Source organism: Narcine bancroftii, chromosome 6 (genome assembly GCF_036971445.1).
Source record: "Narcine bancroftii isolate sNarBan1 chromosome 6, sNarBan1.hap1, whole genome shotgun sequence".
NCBI classification, from domain to species: domain Eukaryota; kingdom Metazoa; phylum Chordata; class Chondrichthyes; order Torpediniformes; family Narcinidae; genus Narcine; species Narcine bancroftii.
Window position 1 is genome coordinate 126,956,734 of NC_091474.1, and position 24,222 is coordinate 126,980,955.

General features: G+C 38.9%; 1 protein-coding gene across 6 annotated transcripts in view; it reads left to right on the plus strand.

The window, feature by feature from the left end:
- Window positions 1-24,222, plus strand: part of ppil4 (peptidylprolyl isomerase (cyclophilin)-like 4) — a 62,753-nt gene that overhangs the window by 14,574 nt on the left and 23,957 nt on the right. For all 6 annotated transcript variants that reach the window (XR_011340285.1, XR_011340286.1, XM_069886025.1 and 3 more), the window contains exons 2-6: window positions 7,764-7,831; window positions 10,226-10,290; window positions 13,418-13,535; window positions 20,289-20,431; window positions 21,762-21,858. Coding sequence is in view for 4 of the 6 variants with exons in the window: in XM_069886025.1 (XP_069742126.1) it covers window positions 7,764-7,831; window positions 10,226-10,290; window positions 13,418-13,535; window positions 20,289-20,431; window positions 21,762-21,858 (491 nt within the window). In the remaining 2 variants the exon portion in view is untranslated. The remainder of the gene's footprint in view (window positions 1-7,763; window positions 7,832-10,225; window positions 10,291-13,417; window positions 13,536-20,288; window positions 20,432-21,761; window positions 21,859-24,222) is intronic.

Sequence of the window (24,222 nt, forward strand, 5' to 3'; positions counted from 1 at the left end):
GTAGGATTTTGACACCCTGCAATCTACTTCGACCTTTCCCACATTATTATAAACACCAGCGGCACACTGTACACAATCCTTAAACAAATACTTATTATAAACTATTATGATACACTATACGATTCCTAAACAGATACTTATACACTATAGAAGCAAATAACTATAACAGATACCTTATACAGATACTTATTATACACTACTATGGTACACGATCCTTAATCAAATACTTATTACACACTATAGAAACAAATAACTATCACAATACACCTTATTCTAATTGGCCAAGTGTCTAAACCTATCTCTCGAGATCGCTACGAGGGGACTCCAACCCCGTTCTACTAGGAGGACTTCAACCCCCTTTTTACTACAGGGGACTCCAACCCCATTCTACTAGGGGTCTCCAACCCCCTTTTTACTACAGGGGACTCCAACCCTGTTCTACTAGGGGGACTCCAACCCCCTTTTTACTACAGGGGACTCCAACCCCTTTCTACTAGGGGGACTCCAACCCCCTTTTTTGTGCAGGGGACTCTAACCCCCGCTCTCCTTACGGGGGACTCTAACCCCCGTTTCTTGCAGGGGACTCTAACCCCTGAAGCTTTTATTCTTTGGCTTTAACTAGGACTTTTGCAGAGTAGTGACAACACACAATTTTATTGTTGCCAATAGCAGAACTTTGTTTAAACAGGCGTCTGCTTACCTCCCTTTGTTGAATGGCCATTTGTTGTTATCACCACACCACAATCGACCGGTGTTTCGTATCTTTTTCTTCCGTCACTTCTCCATCTTCATCACGTCGGGGTCACCAAATTGTCGGACTCTGGCTTTAACTTACTCTTAATTTAGTCTATGTGTAGTCTGAGTCCAGCGTGTTCTTTGAATGAAGTGATAGGAGAAGTTCAACAGTCAATTTATTACACAGCACAAGAATAAAACTTAACAGAGCTCTGGGTCAGTCATTAGTTCATAGGTCACCTGCACAGTGAGCTATTCCCCAAGACTGACCCCTATTGTCAAGTTGGCTCAGTTTATATAGATCAACCTTATACAGAACAAAAGTTGGCTTCCTTTGCTAGATTTCATTATCATACAGAACAAAAGTTGTCTTCCTTTGCTAGATCTTTTTGCATAAGTGTTATCACAAGTCATCTCCTGTTTTGCAGATATCTGGGGTGTAGCACTCCCATCTTAATCCTCCAAGCCAGACTATCCTGTTGATTGGATCAGAAATTAATTCATCCCCAGATATTTCTAATCATCATTCTGTTCTTGTCTGGCCAATTTCTGCTGTTCTCTTTAACACCTCCTCCTGCCTTAATCTTCCTCCTAGACTGGTTTTCCATTCCCTTTGTTTCTTGCAGGCCATTCTTTGTTCTGGTCTGGCCTGTGTCTCCTGTGCTACTCACCACCTCCTTTAGTTTGAGCATTCCTCCTAAATCGTTTTATGCATTTCCTCTCCCTGTATTTTGGAGCAGACCATTTTGCTCAGCCAACTTTGCTCCATGCTGTGATTGCCACTGAATCACATTCCTTTTTTTCATGCAGTACATATAAACTTATTAATTAATCATTTCTTCCATAATGTTTTAACCCCTAGATTCCAACAATGTTCACAGGCAAAAGAAGAAAGAACAAATGGGAAAGTTCATAATGGGTGAATGCAGATGTGATTAATGACGGAAAGGGTGATTTTTATATTAAAAAAGTCGTTTATTGGGCTTCACAGCTTCTGCCCCCGTTTGATTGTTGATCTCTAATTGCCTTTGATAAGGAGTAATAAGCCTTAGTAACTATTGGCTGGTGGCTCTGACATCCCTCATCACAAAATGTTTTGAGAGGTTGATCACGATTCATTTTAACCCAAACCTGCAGGCCACCCTTGATCCACCCCAAGATGCAGACAATCAAAACAGATCCACAGCAAACGCCATATCCCTAGCATTGCACTCTGTCCTGAAAGATAGGGATCACAAGAACACCTATGTCAGATGAGCATTTATTAGCTCACTCCATGGTTGGCATCTCTTCTCCCCTTGTTTGCTGCGCTGCCCCTACCCTCCCTCCCTTGTACACCTATTACCTCCTGCTTGTGAGACTGTACCTCTCCTCTCCCCCACCACCATTTTATTTGGGCACCTGCCTACATTTTCTTCATACCTTGATGAAGGGCTCAAGTCTGAAATGTTAGTTATGTATCTTTACTACATGAAGTACATGGTTTGACGTGTGGAGTTTCTCCAGCATTGTGTTTTTACTTTTTTTCAGAGTGATTTAGACAGATTAGGAGAATGGGCAGAAGAGGAAAATGAAATATCACGTTGAAAAGTCTATGGTTATGCACTTTGGTAGAAAAAGGATGGCATGGTTGGCATAGCAGTTGGCACAATGCCTTTAAAACGCCAGCGATTGGGACATGGGTTCGAAACCTGCACTGTCTGTACGTTCTTCCCATGTCTGCATGCATTTTCCCTGAGGGCTCCTGTTTCCTCCCACCGTTCGAAACATACCATAGGTGTAGGTTAATTGGGTGGCACAGGCTCATGGCTGAAAGGGCCCGTTATTGTGCTGTATGTAGGTAAGATGTAGAAAGTCTTAATTCCTACATCTCTTAAGGGCTTCTGTTGTTTCAACTACAGTATTTTGAAAATCTACAGATGTTAAAACTTTATCTTCAGGTGTAGTCCAAAACTTGATTGTGTCAATAATGGATGTGTGAGGTAGAAAGATAGGAAGGTGATTTGGCAGGTGGCTGACCAGATGAAAGAGAGGATGTAAAGAGTTGGGAGTAAAACACAAAATGCTGCAGACACTGATTGAAATAGAAACAGAATGCTGGAGAAATCCACTTTGTGTGGGTTTTCCCTGGGGGCTCCAGATTCCTCCAACCATTCAAAGTATAGGTTAATTGAATGTTAATTGGCGGCACAAATTTGTGGGCTGAAATTGCTTGTGCTGTCCTGTATGTCTAAATTTAAATTCAAAATTAAATTTAAAAAATAAACAGGCAAACTTTTTTAAATGGGGAGAAAATTGAAAATTTCCTTGTTGTAAAGGGACCTGGGATTCCTTGTGCAGGATAACCTGAATATAAATTTTTATATTGAGACAGTGGTGAAGAAGGCAAATGTAATACTGGCATTCATTTCAAGAGGAATAGAATATAAGGGCACGGATGTGATGTTGAGGCTTTATAAGGCACTGGTGAGACCTTACTTGAAATATGGTGAGCAGTTTTGGGGTCCTCCTTTAAGATGTTCTGACATTGGAGAGGAATTAAAGGATGTTCACAAGGATGATTCGGGGAATGAAAGGGTTATCATATGAGGAGGATTTTACATTGTATATATACTGTATACATTGGAATTTTGGAAAATGATTTGGAGCAGAGGGGGGAGGTCTCAGAAACATTTTGAATATTGAAAGTCAAGGACAGTAGATGTGGAATGATTGTTTCCCATGGTGAAACAGTTTTGGACAAAATAGAGTAACATCAGGATTGAAGAAAAAACAGAACAGAAATGCATCAGGGTTTTTTTTCAGCCAGAGGATGGTAAATCTGTGGAATTTGTTGCCACAGGTCATTGTGGAAGCCAGGTCATTAGGTGTTTTTTAAGGCAGAGATTGGTACAAGCCAGAGGACATGGGTTAAGAGTGAAAGGGAGAGAGTTTAGGGGGAATGTCTTCACACAGAGTGGTGGGAGTACGGAACGAGCTGCCAGCTAGATGGTGAATGTGGGCTCAATTTTAACAATTAAGAAGAATTTAGACAGGTACATAGATGGGAGAGATATGGAGGGCTATGGACCATGTGCAGGTCAGTGAGACTTGGCAAAAATAAAATGGTTTGGCACTGACTAGAAGGGCAGAACAGGCCTGATTCTGTGCTGAGGTGTTCTATGATTCCTATGATTAAATGGCGGTGCAGACTCATTGGGCTGAATAGCCTATTTCTGATCATGCGTCTTATGGTCAAGAAAGCACACCTATGCCACCACTTCCTTTGAAGCTTTTGAACATTTAACATATCACCTGCATCCTTAATCAACTCTTGGAGTGCACCTTTGAAATAATTCTTTCAGGGACCATCACTACGTGTTGCAGGAATGCTCCACCTAAGACTGTAAGATATTACAGAAGGTTGCGAATCAGGCTCAGCCCATGATGCGTACCCTTTCCCCTCCATCAACTGCATCTATAACTACCACTGCCTTGGAAAAACAGCTGATATATTAAAAAAATCCATTCTGACCACACTCCTCTTGCCTCTCCCATCAGGAAGAATATTCACAAGTGTGAAATTAAGTGTCACCAGATTCAGTGAATTCCATGTTTTTTTTCCCCTCATCACAAGATTCAAGGATAGTTTATTTTGTGCCAATATTGGACTCCTGGAATGAACCTCAAAAAAGTTTAAATAATCTGCCTTTGCTCTGTATCAACAGGTGTCTCTCTGTTTCTGCACTTTTGTACTGTGTCTTATACTATTGTGGGTGTACAGAGAGTATTGTAGAATAGCCCTTCTCAGTTGAGCCCGATGTTTCTCCACCCACCACCCTCTTTCCAGGGACCACACCACATTTAAGTAAAAGCCTTGTTTTCTTTACACATTACATTTTTTAAAAATAGTCGGTAGGAGAGAAGTACAGAAAAAAACAAAACTTAACTGCTTCACAAGGAAGGCGGGGACAGGGGCATAAACTTTGAGAAGAGTCCTCAGGGGCCATATCCAAATAAAGGTTGAGAATGCTTTTGTAGAGGACTGAATATGCAGCATTGTAATGCCCTGGTGCTGAGGATGACCGAGGAGGAGATACTGTCATCAATCTATCGTAATTGTAGTCTGTGAAATAAAAAGTCACGGGTGGAATTCCAGAGAGGGTGCCAAAGTTTGGGGATTTGTTTGCCTCACATTATTGGGTTGGAAATGGAAGATAGTTATCTAGGTGTTCCAAAGCTGAGTGTAGGGCCAGGGAGATGCATTTGCTGTATGGACCTGTTACAGTGGTGTGTGAACTGAAGTGGGTCAAGGGATGGAGAGGGTGAATGTTAGTTGTCTAGAGTTAATGTGAGCCATTAGCTGTTTTCAAAGCACTTCATGATGGTGGATGTCGGAGCCATCAGCTAAAGGTCCTTTAGGCCCATCGCTACATTCTTCTTTCATCACAGTGATGCTAGTAGGCAAGATCTCATTTTAAATAGGTCCTTAGTTGGAGAATGTGTCTCAGAATGGAGGGAAAAATAAAGATCAATGACAACTAAGAGAATGAGATTCAGCAAAACAAATCAAAGAAAAGAAAAATTGGGGTCAGTTCAACAAATATGGCTGAAAGAACAGTGATAGTAACAATACAAGTTTAACAATTTATTAGAGTTCTTTAAAGATGTAACAAGCCCAGTAGATAGATGCAGTGTACTTGGATTTTTAGAAGCCACATTAAAGACACTGAAACAACAGCAATTCCACAACAACAACTCCACAAGATAAGAATGCATGGAGTAAAAACAAAATGCTGGAGAAGCTCAGCAGGTCAAACAATATCCTGAATGTAACAAAGGTAAAGATGCATAGCCGACATTTGAGAAAATGCCAGTGGGCCTCTGCCAAAAGAGTGAGGGGGAAGGGGGTGGCAAAGGCAGGAGATGATAGATGGAGAAAGAAGGGAGCGGGCAGCAGCCATGAGGGGGAGGAGGGATGGCTGGGTGGTGGAAGAATTGGAAAGGGGGAGGGGAAAGAAAAGGGAAGCAGGTTTAGTGGAAAACAGAAAAGTCAATGTTAATGCCATCTGTCTGGAGAATGCCCAGATGAAAAATAGTGTTTTCCTCCAATTTGCAGGTGGTTTGGTTTGTACACGAGGCCATGGGCACATATGTGAGCATGCAAGTGTGACTCGGAATTGAAATGGTTGGCCACTGGGAGGTCACTGTTGTTGCGAATGGAAAGGAAGTGCTTAGTGAAGCGATATCCAAATCTTTGACCTGTCTCTCCGATGTAGAAAATGCTACAAAGGGAGCATTGGATGCAGTAAATAAGTTCTCTGGATGAACAAGAGAAGTGTTGATTTACTTGAAAAGCTTGTTTGATGGCCCTGGACCATGGTGAGAGAGGAGGTGTGGGTGAAACATTGTACCTCCTGTGGGCAACAAGGGAAGGTGCCGGGGGTGCAATGCATGGGGAGGGATGAGTGCACGAGGGAAATACGGAGGAAGCGGTCGCTGTGGAAGGCTGAGAGGGGAGGAGAAGGAAAAATGTGTCTGGTGGTGGAATCCTGTAGTAAGTGCTGGAAATTTTGGCAGATAATGTTGGATGCGGAGGTTAGTGGGGTGGTAGGTGAGGATGAGGGAGTTTCTATATTTGTTGTGTCTCGGGGCAGAGGGGGCCAGGAGAGATGAGCGGGAAATGGATGTGGGTGAGGGCTGAGTTGATATTGATGAAGCAGAAACCAACTTTGAGGAAGAAGGCAAACATTTCGGAATATCTGGACTAAAAGACCTCATCTTGGGAACAGAACGAGGCTACCTACCCTTAAGAATGCATAGAATTGGGAGTAAAATATTAGCATGGTTAGAGATTTGATTAATAGAAGGCAGAGAGTTGGAATAAATGAGTATTTTCTGGTTGGCAATCAGTGGTGAGCAGAGTGCTGCAGGGATCAGTCCTGGGCCTGCAATGTTTAATTATATGCATTAATGATTTGGAAGAGTAGCATATCAAAATTTTTGGATGACATTAAATTGAGTGGAAAAGCAAATTGTTCAAATTTACTGAGAGTCTGCAGAGTAATATAGATACGTTAAATGAGTGGACAAGTATGATGTCGGTAAACATGAGATCATCTACATTACTTGCAAGGAAAATTAGAAAATCAGTATGATTTAAGTGGTGAAAGATTGCAGCGTGCTGTACTTGGGAGTGCATACTTGTACATTTGCAAAAGATTGGTCTGAAGGTATAGTAGAAAATTAAGAAGGCAAATGGAATGTTGGGCTTCATTGCTAGAGGGTTTGAATTTGAACCCTGATCGCTAGCGGTGTAACAGCATTACTTTAACGGCTACGCTAACTGTGCCACCATCATAATTAACCTCTCCCCCAAGTGTACAGATATATAGCTTTACTAATATGCTAATAAAGACTTATTAGGCAGGAATAAGGAAACACTTTGGGGGAATCTCCAGTGGCATGGCATCAGCCAGCTCTTCATCCTGGGCGACACCATTTTATTCAAACACAACTTTATTCAAACTGCTGCAGGGAGGGCACGGCCAGGGTGTTCCACTTGCTGAATGTTTGCTCCCATCTTCGCCAAGGGTTTGTGTGTTGCTTGTGTGTTTAGTGATGATGCAAGAGGAAGTTTACAAGGTTGATTTCAGAGGGGATGAGCCGATAAGTAGAAATTGAGTAGTCTTGGACTGATTGGAATTCAGAAGAATAAGGAGAGATCATGTCAAAACATAAAATTGTGAAAAGGGTAGATCAGAGCCAGAAAAGTTGTTTCCACTGTGGATGAAACTAGAACTAGGGGTCATAGCCATAGGGGAAGAGATTTAAGATGGAGATGAAGAGAATTCCTTTGCCCAAGGAAGCAGTAGAGGTTGTCTCATCAAATATATTTATGATAGAATTAGGGAGCAGGCTTGATGTGCCAAATAACCACTCCTATTTTTATATTTCTATGCTAAAAGGAAGTCTGATCAAATATCAGAGATCATTATTTGTCAGAAAGGAAATATGTTGATTGTTGATTTTTGTTTTTGTTTTCGCAGCTTGTTTGAATTTTATGAAGCTTTGTAAAATCAAATATTATAACTACTGTCTCATCCACAATGTTCAGGTGAGTTTCCATTTGATTTCAGTATGTTTAAACCTTGTACATTTTCCCAGAAATATTTAATGATGAGGAAATATTGGAGCTGGCTCTATTTGCCAAAGTAGAGATGAAGCCACATTGTTTGAAAAAGGAGGTCCTGGAATGGAAGGTGAATTTTGAAAGCAGATGTGGTGGAGGCGAAGAAACTAGGAGGAAGGAATTTCGTCCTATTGTAATACAGAGTGGGGTAGATGTAGTCATAGTAGCTGTAGGAGTCTGTGATTTTGTGGGAAATGTCAATACAGTATATAGTTTGTCTTCTGAGATGGAGACAAGAAGGTCTAGATATGGGAGAGAAGTGTCAGAAATAGTCCAAGTGAATTTCAGAGTAGGGTGGAGATTGGGAACAGTGGTAGAAGTGAAGAATTCTGTTCAGTTGCAGGAATCGGCCCCAATGCAGTCATCAATGTTCAGAGGAAGAGTTGAGGATGTGGTGCCAAGGTAGGTGCGGAACAAAGACTGTTCCATGTATATAACAAAAAAAAGCAGATACAGCGAAACCCATGTGAATACCCATGACTTTGATTTGAATGAAATTGGCATCAAAATGAAGTTAGAAAGGGTGAGAATCAGTTGTGCCAGGCGGGTGAGAGTGTAAGTGGAGGAAGCTTGGTCAGAATTATTCCAGAAGAAGCAGAGGAGTTTGAGACCTTCCTAGGGGGTAATGGAACCTCCTTAATTGGAGACTGCTTCACAGAGCATCTGTGTGCTTTCTGCAATGGCCATCCTGAGATCCCGGTTGCATGTCATTTCAGTTCCCATTCCCACAATGACCTGTCTGTTCTGGGCCTTCTCCACTGTCAGTGAGGCCTAATATAAACCTGAGAAACACCACCACATATTCCACCTTGACAGTCTTCACTGGTATGAACATAATATTATCTGAAATTAGAAAATTCTCTCATCTTTCTTCCTCCATAACTATTTCACTCTTCCTCCTTTTGTCCCCTTTCTCCCCCACCCATCTTCATCTGAAACCCCTTCCCCTCCCTTCAGTTCCATGTGGTCTTTCTTTATATCAATATTGCTACTTTCTCTTATCAGATTACACCACTCTCTGCTTTGGTCTTCTAATTACCCACTATGCCCTCCACCTGTCTCCTTGGTTTTTTCATGCATCTCTCTTTCTGGCATCTGCCAATCTCCTACCTGTCCATCATGTTTTGCCTCCCTCTGGTCCATAATCGCAGATGGGCCCCGGACTTGCTTTTTCTACCTTGCTCCTTTGCACTGGTTTCACTCTCTGCTATCCCAGCCTTGTTGAGGGGCTCCAGCCTGAAATTAATACATTTTTTTCCTCACAGTGACTCTGCTTGACCTGTTGAGTTCCTCCAGAAGATTGTATTTAGACACAGAAGATTGTATTTAGACACAATATTTCAGGCAGAATTGTGGGTCCTTTTAAACAATGGCCAGCACTCAATATACTAAATGATTGTTTTCATCAGAAATATGAGGATGAAATACTGGTTATGTTTGCAAATAGTGGGAACATAAGAAGGTCAAACAATATTGACCACATCCATTTAATTATCTATATTATGGTGTTGAACTATGAGTGCTAAATTTGATTATCCTATTACCTCTTGAAAGGTACAACAAATTGTAGCAGTTTGCACAATTCTCTATATTTAGTTTATAGGTTCGTCCTATAAAGCTGTTCTTCTTGTCTTTTCTCTTTAATTCATTTTCTCTTGTTCAATCATATGCCCTAGAATCCATATATACTGCCTATCCAATTTCTGTCTTCTTTCACAGTCAGTTTCACTTTAATGTGCATTCATCAACCCTGAAAAATTTATGCCTTGAATTGGTTTCAGATACTCTCTTGAGCTTTCAACTGCACAGCCATTCGTCCTCTATTTACTGTCACAGGTGTTGAGTACTTGACTACTCCCTTACTGCATCCTTCACTAATTTTAATTTGAGCCTCCATCCATTTGGACTTGTACATCTGGCTTAGCCTTTCATTGGCAATTCAGTTGGTTCATATCAAGTTTGACCAGTTCTTTACTCCTGCCTATTATTCTTGGGTCAGAAAGGTAACACCAAATTTTTTAATATTACCAAAAACAATCCACTCTATACAGTGCATCCCCAGCTCCCTTCCTTACTTCTAGCAAGTTTTCATAGATTTATTATCAACATTAAGAATATCTGTTCAACTGCCCTTGTATTTGGATGTTCATTTGCAGACAAACAGAAAGCATTCAAAAAAATGAAAGAAAAATCAAAATCTGTCAAGGTCGTTGGGTTTCAAAATTGTGTTTGAATATATTTGACTTAAATATTTACTCTGTCTTGACAAAAATATGTGATTACTCATTATTTAACCTAATTTAGTATGTTTTGTGATAGCGAGACTTCATTATACAGACTGGAGACCCAACTGGAAGTGGTCGTGGAGGTGAATCAATTTTTTGGTATGTTTTTAAATATTTAAATAATTTTATTTTGTTGAACAGGTTATTGTTTAACTAGAATCTTGCTAAATAACACCATGTTAAGAAAATTTTCCATAGTTGCATTGAAAATTTAAGCAATAATATAGTTTGGCCCATGGTAGCATTCTCACCTCTTTAATCCCATCCCAGGTACACAATCAGGGGATCTCGACGAATCATTATCTGACCACTATTCCAATGGATACTGCCTGGCCTGCTGAGTCCCTATAGATTCTCTTTGTTCATCCAAGATTCCAGCTCCTGCAGTTTCTGTGTTTCTCTGAGCTATTAGTTGAATTGTGAGAATGTTCCATTGTTTGAGGTGTCAACATTCGGTTAGAACAAGGCATGATTAGATAGGGATAAATAATGGTGTTAAACATATAATGTTTCTTTTACTTTTGAATTAGTATTCATTGATATAATTGGTGATGCTTGCTTATTATTCATGGTTTGATTCATAATGCTGATTGTTGCATGTTTATTTAATTACACTTGTTGTACTGCTGTTACCTTTTTTAAACTTCATGAATTTTTCTCGGTTGAATATCGCTACCAATAGCATTATTTGATCTTGACACAATTTACCCGTTCTATTAAAGTTATTGGCAAATCTTTCTATTTTTAAAAGTTTTCCTTAATTTTTTTTAAATAGTGGTATGTAAGTCAATTTAAGTAAATTATTTAAATCGCTATCTATTTTAATTCCTAAATATTTAATTAAATGGCTTCTTTTTGCCATTTAAATTTTCTTTTTTTTTAACTGTGTATATTCTATATCAACCATAGGCATCACTTCACTCTTATCAACATTTATTTTATAACCTGACACTAAAGCATATTCTACTAATCTTGCATTTAATTTGCACAATTATATTTCTGGTTTTGTTAAATAGTCTATAACATCATCCGCAAATAAATTTATTGCCTATCTCAAAACCTTTAATCTCTTTGTCTCTTCTAATTATTTCCGCCAAAGTTTTTCTGATCTCTCTAATAAAAAATACTTTGGTATTTGCCTATTTGTAACCACTTTAGCTTTTGATTGATTATGTAATGCTTTTATCCAATCTATAAATACAGTCAGAATTCCAACTGTTCTTAATACCTTAAATTAAAAATCCCATTCTAATCTGTCAAATGCTTTATAGTCTCTGCACAGTTACAATAGAATTCAAAAGGTAGAATGTCAAATGAGTTTTATCTGATTATTCATCTTTAATGTTGTGACTTGCATTGGAGGATGAACAAAATATAGGTTATAGATGGAGACTTAATACAATATTATTAGAGAGGATTTTTGTGATTTTTTTTGAGACAATTGATAAAAATTTTTTAGAAACTAATGAAAATTTGGTCATGAATAAATTTACTATATGAAGGCATATTAAGAGGTCAAATAATGTTATACATGTTATACATCTAAGATAAAGAACATATGAAAGAGGTAGACCAATTGGTCCTTAGAGAAGGAATTACATATCAAAAAAAAAGAGAATACAAACTTAGAGAGTAGAAAGAGAAATAATGAGAACACAACAGAAATATTATGAACTAGTTGAAAGCTCACAAAATATTAGTGTGGCAATTAAAAGTTGAACAAATATGCAACGAAAAAGGAAACTGGCCAAATCACCTATAAGATGCAAGAAATAAATTATAATTTTAGAAATTTTTATTAAAAAATTATATCAATCAGAATCTTTGACAGATAAAAATAAAAGAAATATTTATCACGTTAAATTGCCTATGTTAAATGTGGAAGAAAAATTAGTGTTATCTAATCCTTTTTCCATGATAGAAGTGTATGAGACTCGGATGTCATTACAGAATAATAAAGCCCCAGGAGAAAATGGTTTTCCTCCAGAGTTTTATAAAGAATTTATGGAATTGTTAACTCCTTTATTACTGAATGTATTAGATCAAATGAGAGAATTACGTGATCTGCCAGAATCTTTTAAAATATTCTTAATAACAGTTATTCCAAAAATAGGGAAAGATCCTTTATAACCTTCCTCTTACAGACCTTCTTTTCTTTGGCTTGACTTCGCAGACGAAGATTTATGGAGGGGGTAAAAAGTCCACGTCAGCTGCAGGCTCGTTTGTGGCTGACAAGTCCGATGCGGGACAGGCAGACATGGTTGCAGCGGTTGCAGGGGAAAATTGGTTGGTTGGGGTTGGGTGTTGGGTTTTTCCTGCTTTGCCTTTTGTCAGTGAGGTGGGCTCTGCGGTCTTCTTCAAAGGAGGTTGCTGCCCGCCAAACTGTGAGGCACCAAGATGCACGGTTTGAGGCGTTATCAGCCCACTGGCGGTGGTCAATGTGGCAGGCACCAAGAGATTTCTTTAGGCAGTCCTTGTACCTTTTCTTTGGTGCACCTCTGTCACGGTGGCCAGTGGAGAGCTCGCCATATAACACAATCTTGGGAAGACGATGGTCCTCCATTCTGGAGACGTGACCCATCCAGCGCAGCTGGATCTTCCGCAGCGTTCACACCCTGGATGAGACATATAAGGCAATCGAACAACTGAAAAGTGGCAAAGCAGCAGGTATGGATGGAATCCCCCCAGAGGTCTGGAAGGCTGGCGGCAAAACTCTGCATGCCAAACTGCATGAGTTTTTCAAGCTTTGTTGGGACCAAGGAAAACTGCCTCAGGATCTTCTTACAGACCTATATTGTTATTAAATACAGATTATAAAATTGTAACTAACTTATTAGCTAATAAATTAACTAAATATTTACCAAAATTAATAAATATGAATCAAATGGGTTTTATTAAAAATAGATCTGTAGATAATATAGTTAAATTTGAGTTTATTAAGTGTAGCACAAAAAGAAAAGAAACCAGCAGTTGCAGTCGCACTAGAAGCAGAAAAAACCAATAGCATTATTGATGACATCAGTAATCTACATGGATGGCTTCAATTTGAAACTTGATATTTTAATGTTTTATTTGGTGGAACATTTCCTTTGTTGAACTATAGTATCTTCTTATTGGGACATGGTTTCCAAATGAGAGATAACGTTTCTGATTATTAAAAAGTGCAATACAGCTGACTTTGAAATAATCTGACAGTTGCAGCAAACCATTTGATCTTATTCCACAGCAAACTCTATGGAGATCAGGCCAGGTATTTTGAAGCAGAAAAGATGCCCCGAATAAAACACAAGAAAAAGGGAACAGTATCCATGGTGAATAATGGCAATGATCAGCATGGTTCTCAGGTAGATAGATAGCAACATTTATATATGTTTATTTATATCGGGATATTTAACAATGTAATACTGTTGATTTTTAACAATTTGTTTAGAAGTAGTTATTGGGAAAATGACCAATTTTAAATGAAAATGAGCATATTATTGTATTCCCAAGTTGCTATCTTATAATCTAGTTAACTTCTTCATTCTGACATTAATAAGACATTTTTATAAATTTTCTGCTTTTTGCTCATACCATTTTTGCTCAGACCCAAAAGGTTGGTTAACTTTTTCTTCCTATATTGGGTTTCTCCAGCTCTTCTGGGTATTCCAGTTTATCCACCAATTTGTGTTAGTTGTAGAGTCATGAAACCCACTCAACAGTCCATTTTCAAATGCAAAAAGAGAAGGAGGAAATGCTGGGAATTTTCTGTGTGGTTTTCATATTAAATTTTATTTAACCGTATTTGTTAAATGAATATAACTGTTAAGGATAATCCTGATATTTATAATCCATCCTTAATTGCTCCTAACTGAGGAGGCCTTTATGAGTTAGTCACACTGGTAAATGTGGGAGTCAGTCACAAATGAGCCAGACCAGGTAAGGTTGCCAGATGTCATCCCCTGAAGGGCTGGGTTGAACCAAATGTGTTCTATAATCTACTAGTAGTTGCATGGTCATTGTTATTGAAGTCATTTTTTAAAAATTTCAAATCATTCAAATGAATGGAAATTCCCAGCTGCATTGGTGAGTGGAGGAATTGAATATCAAGTTTCTGCATCACTAGGCCAAACTCTAGCTCCTAGCCCAGAGTTCCATCTTTACCCTTCCATATACCCTTACTACCAGATGGGTAACGGAGGTACAGTGGAGTATTATTACTGTACCTTAATAGAAGTAAACACAAAGAAAATAACAATTTGGATGCATTAATGTTCAAATGAAAGCTTGACTGGTCACAATTTCAAATGTTTGTTGATCGTCACAGTATACTTGGTACAGTATGAAGGGTTCCTTTTGTAAGTTAACTCAAACATGCATAAAGCAGCAAAAAGGTAGAAGAGCAATAACATATTACAATGCTTGAAAATATAGTGAAAAGATCAATTAGTATATAGCAAGGACTGCATGTGATCTTTCAGGTCCATTAAGAGCCTGATGAGTGCAGAGAAGAAACTGCCTTTGCACCTGTTGGTACAGTATGATCTCTCACTTTTGAACCTTCTCCCTGAAGGGAGGAGGAAGAAGAGAATATGGCTGGGTCATTGAAGTAGAGGTATTGGTACACTTTCTTGACCATCATATCGGCATGGTTGGTCCAGGTCAGGTCACTGGAATTGTTTATTCAAAAAACTAGAGACGATCTTCTGGCTCCACTTCAAATGCCAGTGATGTGAACGGTAATATATTTGGAGGGGAAAACTGCCTTTGAGGAAAAAGAATGGATTCCAGAAACACCTTAAAACATCTGCCTTAACAAATTCTGTCACAATGTTTAATAAGAGTAGCTTTACTTCTTATTTTATAAACACCAGGTAGTTAAAAAATTTTGATTTATAAATTACATGATTGTAAGTGTGAGCTTAAATTTGAACATTAAAAATCTACTTAGTCAAAAGGCTTGAAAAGGAAGGTTAACATTTGTTGCAAAATTATAAAACTGCCATTTTCTTTTCATGAATCACAGATTATCTTCATGTTCTGGAAACTAATTTCAGATCCTGCATTCATTGTTCTCTTCTGAGAAAACAATGTCTGAGCGTAACTACAAAATATGTAGGGAATAAAGAGTTGTTTACTGTGCTGTTGCTCCTTTCTCTACCCATATGGTCAATGTCACATAATACTACATTTAGAATGTAACATACATGAAAGTCGTTAACTTTTATCTACTGCAGACAGAGAGTCACCGCTTTGTCCAGCGCCCCTCACAGAAACCTAGGTGGTCTCCCCTCTAAGTACTGACCACACCTGTGCCTCTTAGCTTCCAAGATCAGGCTTATTCAGGTTATTAGGTGCTGTCTACCTATGTGTAGTGTCATGGAAGATCATTTAAAGATTAGTTGGGCCTGGGTTGGACTAATAAAGATAATTTGTATTCAAGAAATCTATTATCTTGGTATAGTATGGATGTATGAAGTTTGAAAAAGATAACTACTTTTGTTTATATTCAGCCACAATGAACAGGCATGATGCTAAATTACAACAGAATAAAATTGAAGCTATAATATTAGTTTTTTTTGGCAGTACTCTGGAAAACTGGATTCAAAATACTGTATTCAAGGACTTTACCCCATGGCCTAGGCATACACTTTATTGTGTTGATGGTGTGCTAGATTTTCAGTGGAGTCATCTTTCAGATAAGGCAGTAAATCAATTCTCTGCTTGTACTCACTTTCTGTTAACTAGACTTCATTTGTTGACATCTTAAAAGTACCGTAGACAGTGAAATCCATTGTCATTCGATTAGTCTTTATTCAAGCTCTGTGGAACTAAAGATTCCATGAGAGTCACCAAAATTGTCATAAAGAATACAAAGCATGCACAATTTACAGATGAAATTAATATTTTTTTACAGGTTATTTCATTTTAAAACCTTGCAGGAAGTTCTTCAGTTTGTTTCTTCAGACCCTATTTTGTATCTAGTCATAAACCACTGCTGAACTTGGACTATGGGATCTAACTATTTTATTTCTGATTTTATGCTGCCTTCTTTGGATGATAGTGACTGTGGCAGTATGTTTTAATTATGCCTCACCTTCTGTTTTTGGGCATAGGAAATAAGATTATGCTGAAGTTAGCAGTGATCATCCTGAAACCACTGATTAATTCTATTTGTGCTACTGGCCTTGGGCTGAAGCAGGAGGTCTTGTTTGCTAGCTTTGGCCTGAAATTAATAAGCAATTTAGTGGCCCGCCCCTCGGGCCGACACAGGAAATGTTTGTGAAACAGGGTGACTGGAAAAGCATCGTGCGGTCTGAAACACCCGTTTCCATAAGCCGTCGGCGGAGCGGTTAAACTGGGCAATCACTGCTGGTGGATCGCAGTGGGCCCAATTGGGGCCCGGGCATTGGAGGTAACCAATCAGCAGCTAATCTGCTCAAGCCATGCCCCAGTGATGACACAGCCAAGCTGACTATAAAAGGCAGAGCTGCCAGCTGGTGTACGACCGGATATTTCAGTCAATCTTGCTCAAGGGCACTGAATTCACCAACCTCCACCTGCACTCAGTGAGTACTGCTGACAACTAATTCACTCGGGTCTTAGCAAAATTCCCCTTAATCACCATGCCTCATTTCCATTCAGCAGAACCCAAACATGGGGTGAGGCAACAAATTGTTACATTGACCTGACTACCAAGCACCTAGGCACCCTGGCCCCTGCTAAACCTAGACCCCACGGCCAACCCTGCACTTACATCCCAAAGAATTTTCTTCTTCTTTGGCTTGGCTTCACGGACGAAGATTTATGGAGGGGGTAAATGTCCACGTCAGCTGCAGGCTCGTTTGTGGCTGACAAGTCCGATGCGGGACAGGCAGACACGGTTGCAGCGGTTGCAGGGGAAAATTGGTTGGTTAGGGTTGGGTGTTGGGTTTTTCCTCCTTTGCCTTTTGTCAGTGAGGTGGGCTCTGCGGTCTTCTTCAAAGGAGGTTGCTGCCTTTACTGACTGTAAATACGTGTTTGTTTGGCACGTGGCTCACTGGCCACTTCTACAGCAGCCTTATGAGGGGCCATACCGTGTCCTTAGACACAATGGCTCTACCTGTGTTTTGGACATTGACGGCAGGGAAGAGACTTTCACAGTCAACCCATTTGAAACTGGCCTCCTTGGACTTTGACAAGCCCATCACTCACCCGACCCCACAGCGCAGAGCCCCGATCATCAGTTCGGGGAAGGGGTTGTCGTGTAGCGTTCCGCACCTCAGGCTGATGCAGGAAATGGCCGTTGAACGCAGCGACTGGCAAAGCATCATGCAAGCTGAAATGCCTATTTCCATAGGCTGCCAGCAGAGCAGTGAAACTGACCAATCACTGCCGGTGGAATGTAGGGAGGCCAATCAGGGCCCAGGCATCCGAGGTAAAGCAGCCGGCCTACTCAAGCCACACCCCGGTAGTGACGAGGCCGAGCTGACTGTAAAAGGCAGAGCTGCCACTGAATAAACTCGGTGTCAAATACGCTTTTCTCTTGTGTGTGTGTGTCTTTTCCTGCGGATTCGAGCTGCAGCCTTAGGGCTATAACCTGTAGCCCTAAAGCTACCTCACTACACACATATCATTTACATTTCATTTCATGGAAACCTGCAGATTCCTTGCAGACCTTCAAAAGAGTAAACACAGGGTAGATGGTTCTCCAGATCAGTGGTATAGAACAGAATAAAGGTTGGTGAATCTTTGGAATGCTCTACCCGGAAGACTGCGGAGGTTCAGTCATTGCGTTCATTCAAAACAAAGATTGATAGATTTTTAGGTTTTCAAACACTAGACCAGTGGTCTCAACCTTTTTTCTTTCCACTCACATCCCACTTTAAGTAACCCCTATGCCATCAGTGCTCTGTGATTAGTAAGGGATTGCATAAGGTGGTATGTGAGTGGGAAGGGAAAGTTAAGAATCACTGCTCTAGACCCAATAGTTGCTAAAATATTTTGCTTGAGAAAAATTGTCATTGGCCCATTTCCTTTGGAGTTATGAAATCGTGCATATAACTAATCAATTGGGAATTATTAAAACAGTGGTTTTCAACCTTTTTCTTTCCTCCCACATACCACCTTAAAACAATCCTTTACTAATTACAGAGCATCTATGGCATAGGGATTACTTAAAGTGGTATGTGAGTGGAAAGAAAAAGGTTGAGAACCAATGGATTAGAGGAATGTGTTTAGAAAATTAGCTACATCTGATAAAAAAAGGTTTTTAAAAAAAAAAAAAGGCGAGAGGTTATAACAGGACTGGCTAGAGAAAAATTGATTCCAGAAAAAATTCTAAATTGTGCCCATATTCTTAACCTTTGTCCCATTATTGGATTACTTTTTAATTTAGAAAAAAGAAAATGGTAAGAAAGACTCTGGGACTGCCAACATAGATTTTTTTTTAAATTCAGTTCCATTTCCACCCAAGAAGGGCAGATGCAGGTTTCAGGGAGTGGTATAGACTGGGAATTAATAATTTTAAATATCTTTTTATTCAAAATAATTTTGTTTCTTTTTGAGTAATTAAGGGCAAAATTTAAATTACCCAATAGTCATTTTTTCAGATGTCTATAAGTCAGACGTTTCGTTCAGTCCAAGCTTTCTGATTTTCCACAGATTTCTGAAACAAATATTCTTGATTTACTTTTTGACTTTCAGTTTTCTCATAGAGGTTCTATATTAATTGTTTACAGTAAAATTGATGGATTTGAGAACAGTTTATCTAGTTAAGATTAAGAGTGAGTGGGAGCATGATTTGGATTTGTCACTTCCAGATGAGGACTGGGATATTGTTCTATATTTGATTAATGAATCCTCATTTTATATGTGACATTGTTTGTTGCAATTTAAGATTGTACACAGAGCACTTATTTCAAAAGTTATATTGCTTCTATTCTGATATTGATCTATTATGTGATAAATGTAACATTTTTGAGGCTTCATTGTTTTGGACACCGTAGTTTAGAAAATTTTTGGAAAAATTACTTTCAAACTTTATCAATCATTTTTAAGGTCAAATTAGAACCAGGCCTCTTAATTCCTCTATTTGGTTACTCTCAAGAAGAGGAAATATCATTGACTTCATCTCTGAAATGAATTTTATCTTTTTCATTGATAGCTAGACAGGCAATTCTGATGAACTGGAAATAAAATATTCCACCTACCCATATTTAATGGTTACAAAAGGTTATGTCCTTCCTAAGTTTAGAAAAAAAATGTACAACCAAAGACGTAAAGGTGAACTTTAATAAGACGTGGGGCCATTTATGGAGTATTACCATAATTTAACAAATTAGGATGTTTGGATGCTCATGAACGACACTGTCTGGTCTCAGAGTGTCATCCTTCGTTTCCTATTTTTATTAGATATGCAAGTTTTCCTTGTTTGGGATGGGGGTGGAGGAGAAGGATTTGATTATTAGGATTTTTTTCTCTTTTTCCTTTTTCAAAATTTTTTATATAGTGGGTTTGATCTGATTTAATTGCACACAATTTATACTATGTATAATCAAGGTTTTATTTGAAATGTTCAAATTTTTGTCTTATACTCCAGTGAATGTATTAGATCTGTCTGTGTGTGTATTTTTTTTAAATTAAATTCAATAAAGATATTTGAGAAAGAAAATCAGCTATGATCTGGATGAATGGCAAAGCAGACACAAAGGGGAAAATGGCTACTGCTCCTTGTTTTATGTGCAGCTTCGTTAGCAATTAGCAACATCTTTACAGCACCAGCAATTGGGACTGGACCGGGGTTTGAATCCTGCATTCTCCCTGTGACTGCATGGATTTTCTCTGGGGTCTCCGGTTTCTTCCCACCATTCAAAAAAACCTACTGGGGGTATGGGTTAATGGGGTGTAAATTGGGCGTATGGACATGTGGGCTGAAATGGCCTGTTACCATGCTGTATGTTTAAATTTAAATATTTTAAAAATTGTATAATTATTGCATATTTTTCTTAGAATTGGTTAAATGTATTAGAATGAAATCAATTTACATGATGAGATATACCATTTTTCAAATTAACTAATTTCTTCTCTTATTTCTTCTCCCTCACTTACTTGTAATCCTCTTTCTTCTCTTCACTTAGTTCTTGATTACGGTGGGAGAAAACTTGGATTACCTCAATGGTGTGCATACAGTGTTTGGTGAGGTGACTGAAGGCATGGATGTTCTAATGAAGATCAATGAAGCATTTGTTGACAAGGATTTCTGTCCATATCAAGATATTAGGTGTGTTGCTGAATTATAAATAAAAAGAATTAGAAACAAAATTGACAAAACTTAAAATTTCTTGAGATTTTCCAGCTTTTGGATATTAAATAAAATGTTACCAGAGTGTAATCATGTAATAAAGCTGGTTCATGGTCATTTTTTACTCATTTGATATTGCAACATTTGTTTTCAGTCACTATTTTGTAAAATAGCACATTTCTTGTTTTTATTCAACTCTTATGGTTTTGATTTTCTGCTTTTTAATTCAGTAGAATACAGAATATAGATCAGATGGAAAATTGTGCGTTTGATGGGTAGATCATGTTAAATCCCCACGAGTGCAAGGTGAAGAATTTTGGAAAGTCAAATAAGGGTTAGTCATATGTAGTAAATAATAGGGTGCAGGAATGTTGATGAACAAAGGGAGGGGGTGAAATTCCATAGTTCCCTGAAAATGGCAACACAGGTGGATAAGGTGGTGAAGATAGCATGTGGCACACTTATATTCATAGTTTTTGGCACAGAGTATAAAAGTTGGGATGTTATGTTATAAATTTTAAAAACATTAGTTAGATCACGCTAGGTATGATGGTCAGGACACAATAGGAAGAATGCAGTTGTGCCAGACACTGTAGAGAGAAGTTTTACTGAGTTTTTGTCTGGTTTGAAGAACATTAGTTATGGGAAGAGATTGGATAGGCTGGGCTTGATTTCTCTGGACTGAAGGAGGCTGAAAATAGGAGTTTTAAAATGAGAGCTAATGAGTTCAAGGTGAGGAGTGAGTTTGAAAGGGATCCGATTTAAATTCTAATTTAAAAGATTTGAAAACTTCCATCTCAATGGAAATGATCCTCTCATTCATTAACAAATGTTTATCAATGAAAAACATCAGGTATCTTTATGATGGAGAAAAGAAAATTACATTTAAAAATGCATCACTTCAATGGTAGCTTCAAGCTGAATGCAAATATGTTTAATAGAATGGTTTGGAAAGAACATGCTGTATGTACTAGGTTCAGAATCATAAACTACCTTCAGCTGGGTATCACAGACTACTGTCCTTCCATGTCATGCTCTATTAAATGAATTTGAAATTAAAGATTAATAAAATGATTTTTTTTATTCCATTAACAATTGACCAGTGTTGCTTAATTAAATAAGGAGTGCTCTTTAAAATTTATGGGAATGTCCAGTTTCCCATTGAATTAATTGCTTTGTCAAAATTGCCCATTATTTATTTATGCATATAAATGTCATTAATAATTTGTTTAATAATATATATATTCCCATTCATTTAATGGAATTATTCAGGAGCTCATTACCTAAATTATTTGCCATTCTACCTTAGGATAACCCATACAGTAATACTGGAAGATCCATTTGATGACCCTCAAGATTTGGAAATTCCAGATCGCTCACCAGAGCCCACCAAAGAACAGCTTGATGTGAGTATTTGCTTAAATGTTTTACACTTCTGATAAAGTTTTAGTTCTTGATTTATTTATGTATTATCTTAACTGTTATTTAAAACCTGGAGACTGTCAGGCCAGGTAATCACACTTAAAGTAACTTCGTTTTGAATTTTGTATACCTGAAATATAAATTAGATCTCCTCAACAGGATGTCCTCTGTACTTACCATGAGTCACTTGACTCCATCCCACAGCAGCTTATTTAGTTCAGCCTTGCTTCCTCTCCTGAGGGACAAGAAGTCAAGAAGGCCTTATCCCAACTCAAAAGTAACACCCAGAAAGCAAATGACAACCCTATTCAAATCCTAAAGCAAAGCAATGAAGAGCTTCCATCATAAATCCCAGCCTCATTGCCCGTGTTTGAGAAAATAAGGATATTGCACAGAAAGTCTGATGCTGCAATCATGATCACCTTCAAGCAATTAAATAAATCTGATGGTGATAACTGCAGTGGAGTCTCCCTGCTGCCAACCATAGGAAAGGTTGTTACCAGTGTCCCCTTTAAACTGCCTATTTCCTGTGGCCATAGATCTGTTTCCTAAACCATTGTGTGGATCCCATCCATCCAGAGATACTGAATATATTTTTCATACTTTTTTTTGATGCAAGCATCAATTCTCTCTACTGAGTCAATGCTGGTACCCAGAGTAATCCCAATTCCCTATTTATTTCCAGTAATCTGTTTTTGCTTACATACCCATTAATTCTATCCTAATTCTGCTATCACCCACCAACACTAGGGGATATGGGAGAAAATTGGAGTGTCCAAGGGAAACCCATGCAGTCACATGAGGTTGCCCAAACTCCACACAACATCCTGGGTAAGAATTAAGCATGGTGGAACTGTGGTACTTGTGAAGTAGCAGTGCTAACTGCAGGAGCATCATGCTTCTCTGTAATATGATCTTCATCTTGGAATCACTCCAAGGAATTTGCAGGAATCAGCTAAGTGTTTTTTTTAAATAACAGACTCATCAGAAGGGTCTGTGAAACATCCTTCCCAAATTTGGATGCCCAGTCAATATCTTATGCTTGCTTCAGGATGAAATTCTAAATGTGATTTTAACAATGGATGGATTTGGTGACAAACAAGGCTGCATCATTACCCCAACACTTTTCTCTATCTTTATTGTAACAAAATTGCACCTTCCAAAAAAACTTCCTGCCGACAATTCCATGGTAGTAGGTTGTATAAAGGAAGGGGATGAATCAGCATACAGGATGGAGATTGAAAACTTGGTTGAATGATGCATCAACAACAATCTTGTACTCAATATCACCAAAACTAAGGAGCTGATTGTTGACCAGGAAAGGAATGCCAGAGGTACACAATCCAGGGGGAATCAGAGATGAAGAAGCTGAGCAAATTTGGGTTCTTCGGCGTTGCTATCTCTGAGGACCTTTCCTGGACCCAAGACACCAATGGCATCTTCTGATCAAGGGGAACATCGTGGTCTTCAGGTGTGCCAGAGGCCACACTCGTGTCCCGATTTACATCAATGGAGTGGTGGTAGAGCATTTACGGAGCTTTAAATTTCTTGGCGTCCATATCTCTGAAGATCTCACTTGGTTGGTCCTTGAATTCTTCAAATCTGATTTTAAAAAAAAAGCACAACAGCATTTTTATTTTTTGAGGAGCATGAGGAAGATGCACCTCTGTCCCAGGATACTGTTGGACTTGTATAGATGCACAATTGAGAGCCTGCTAACATATGATATTTCGATGTGGTATGGGAATTGTATTGCACAAGATTGCAAGACACTACAGTGGGTAGTGAAAACTGCCCAATGGATTATTGGAATCCAGTTGCTTACCATCAAAAACATGTATAGGAAACGATGTGTGGGCAGGGCGAGAAACATTATCAAAGATGCAACACACCCAAATCTCAGACTCTTCACTTTTCTCCCATCGGGCAGACACTTCAGGCGCCTTTGATTGTGCACCAGTAGACTCAAGAAGAGCTTTTATTACGAAGCTGTGACTATGTTGAATACTGAATCATGGCGTGGAGTAGGACTGCATTCCTTTCGTAAAATCAGGACTTTTTAATAGTTTATTGTAAAATCATGTTGGTTTTAAGTACACATGTTGTAATGTATATAGTGTGGCGGTGCACATCTCTGCGAGCGAACTGGCCTTGTTTGTACTGCCGTGCTGGCGGGGCAGCTGCAGAAGATGGTGCTGTCAGGGCTCACTCACTGCCTCGTGGCTTAGGCCACTGCTCGCGCCCCGGGCCACGTGATGACATCACTGCTGCGCAGGGCAGAACTCCCGAGGGCCTTAAAGGGGCGCACGTGAAATTCAAATAAGCATTTCTACTGGAAACCCCACCAA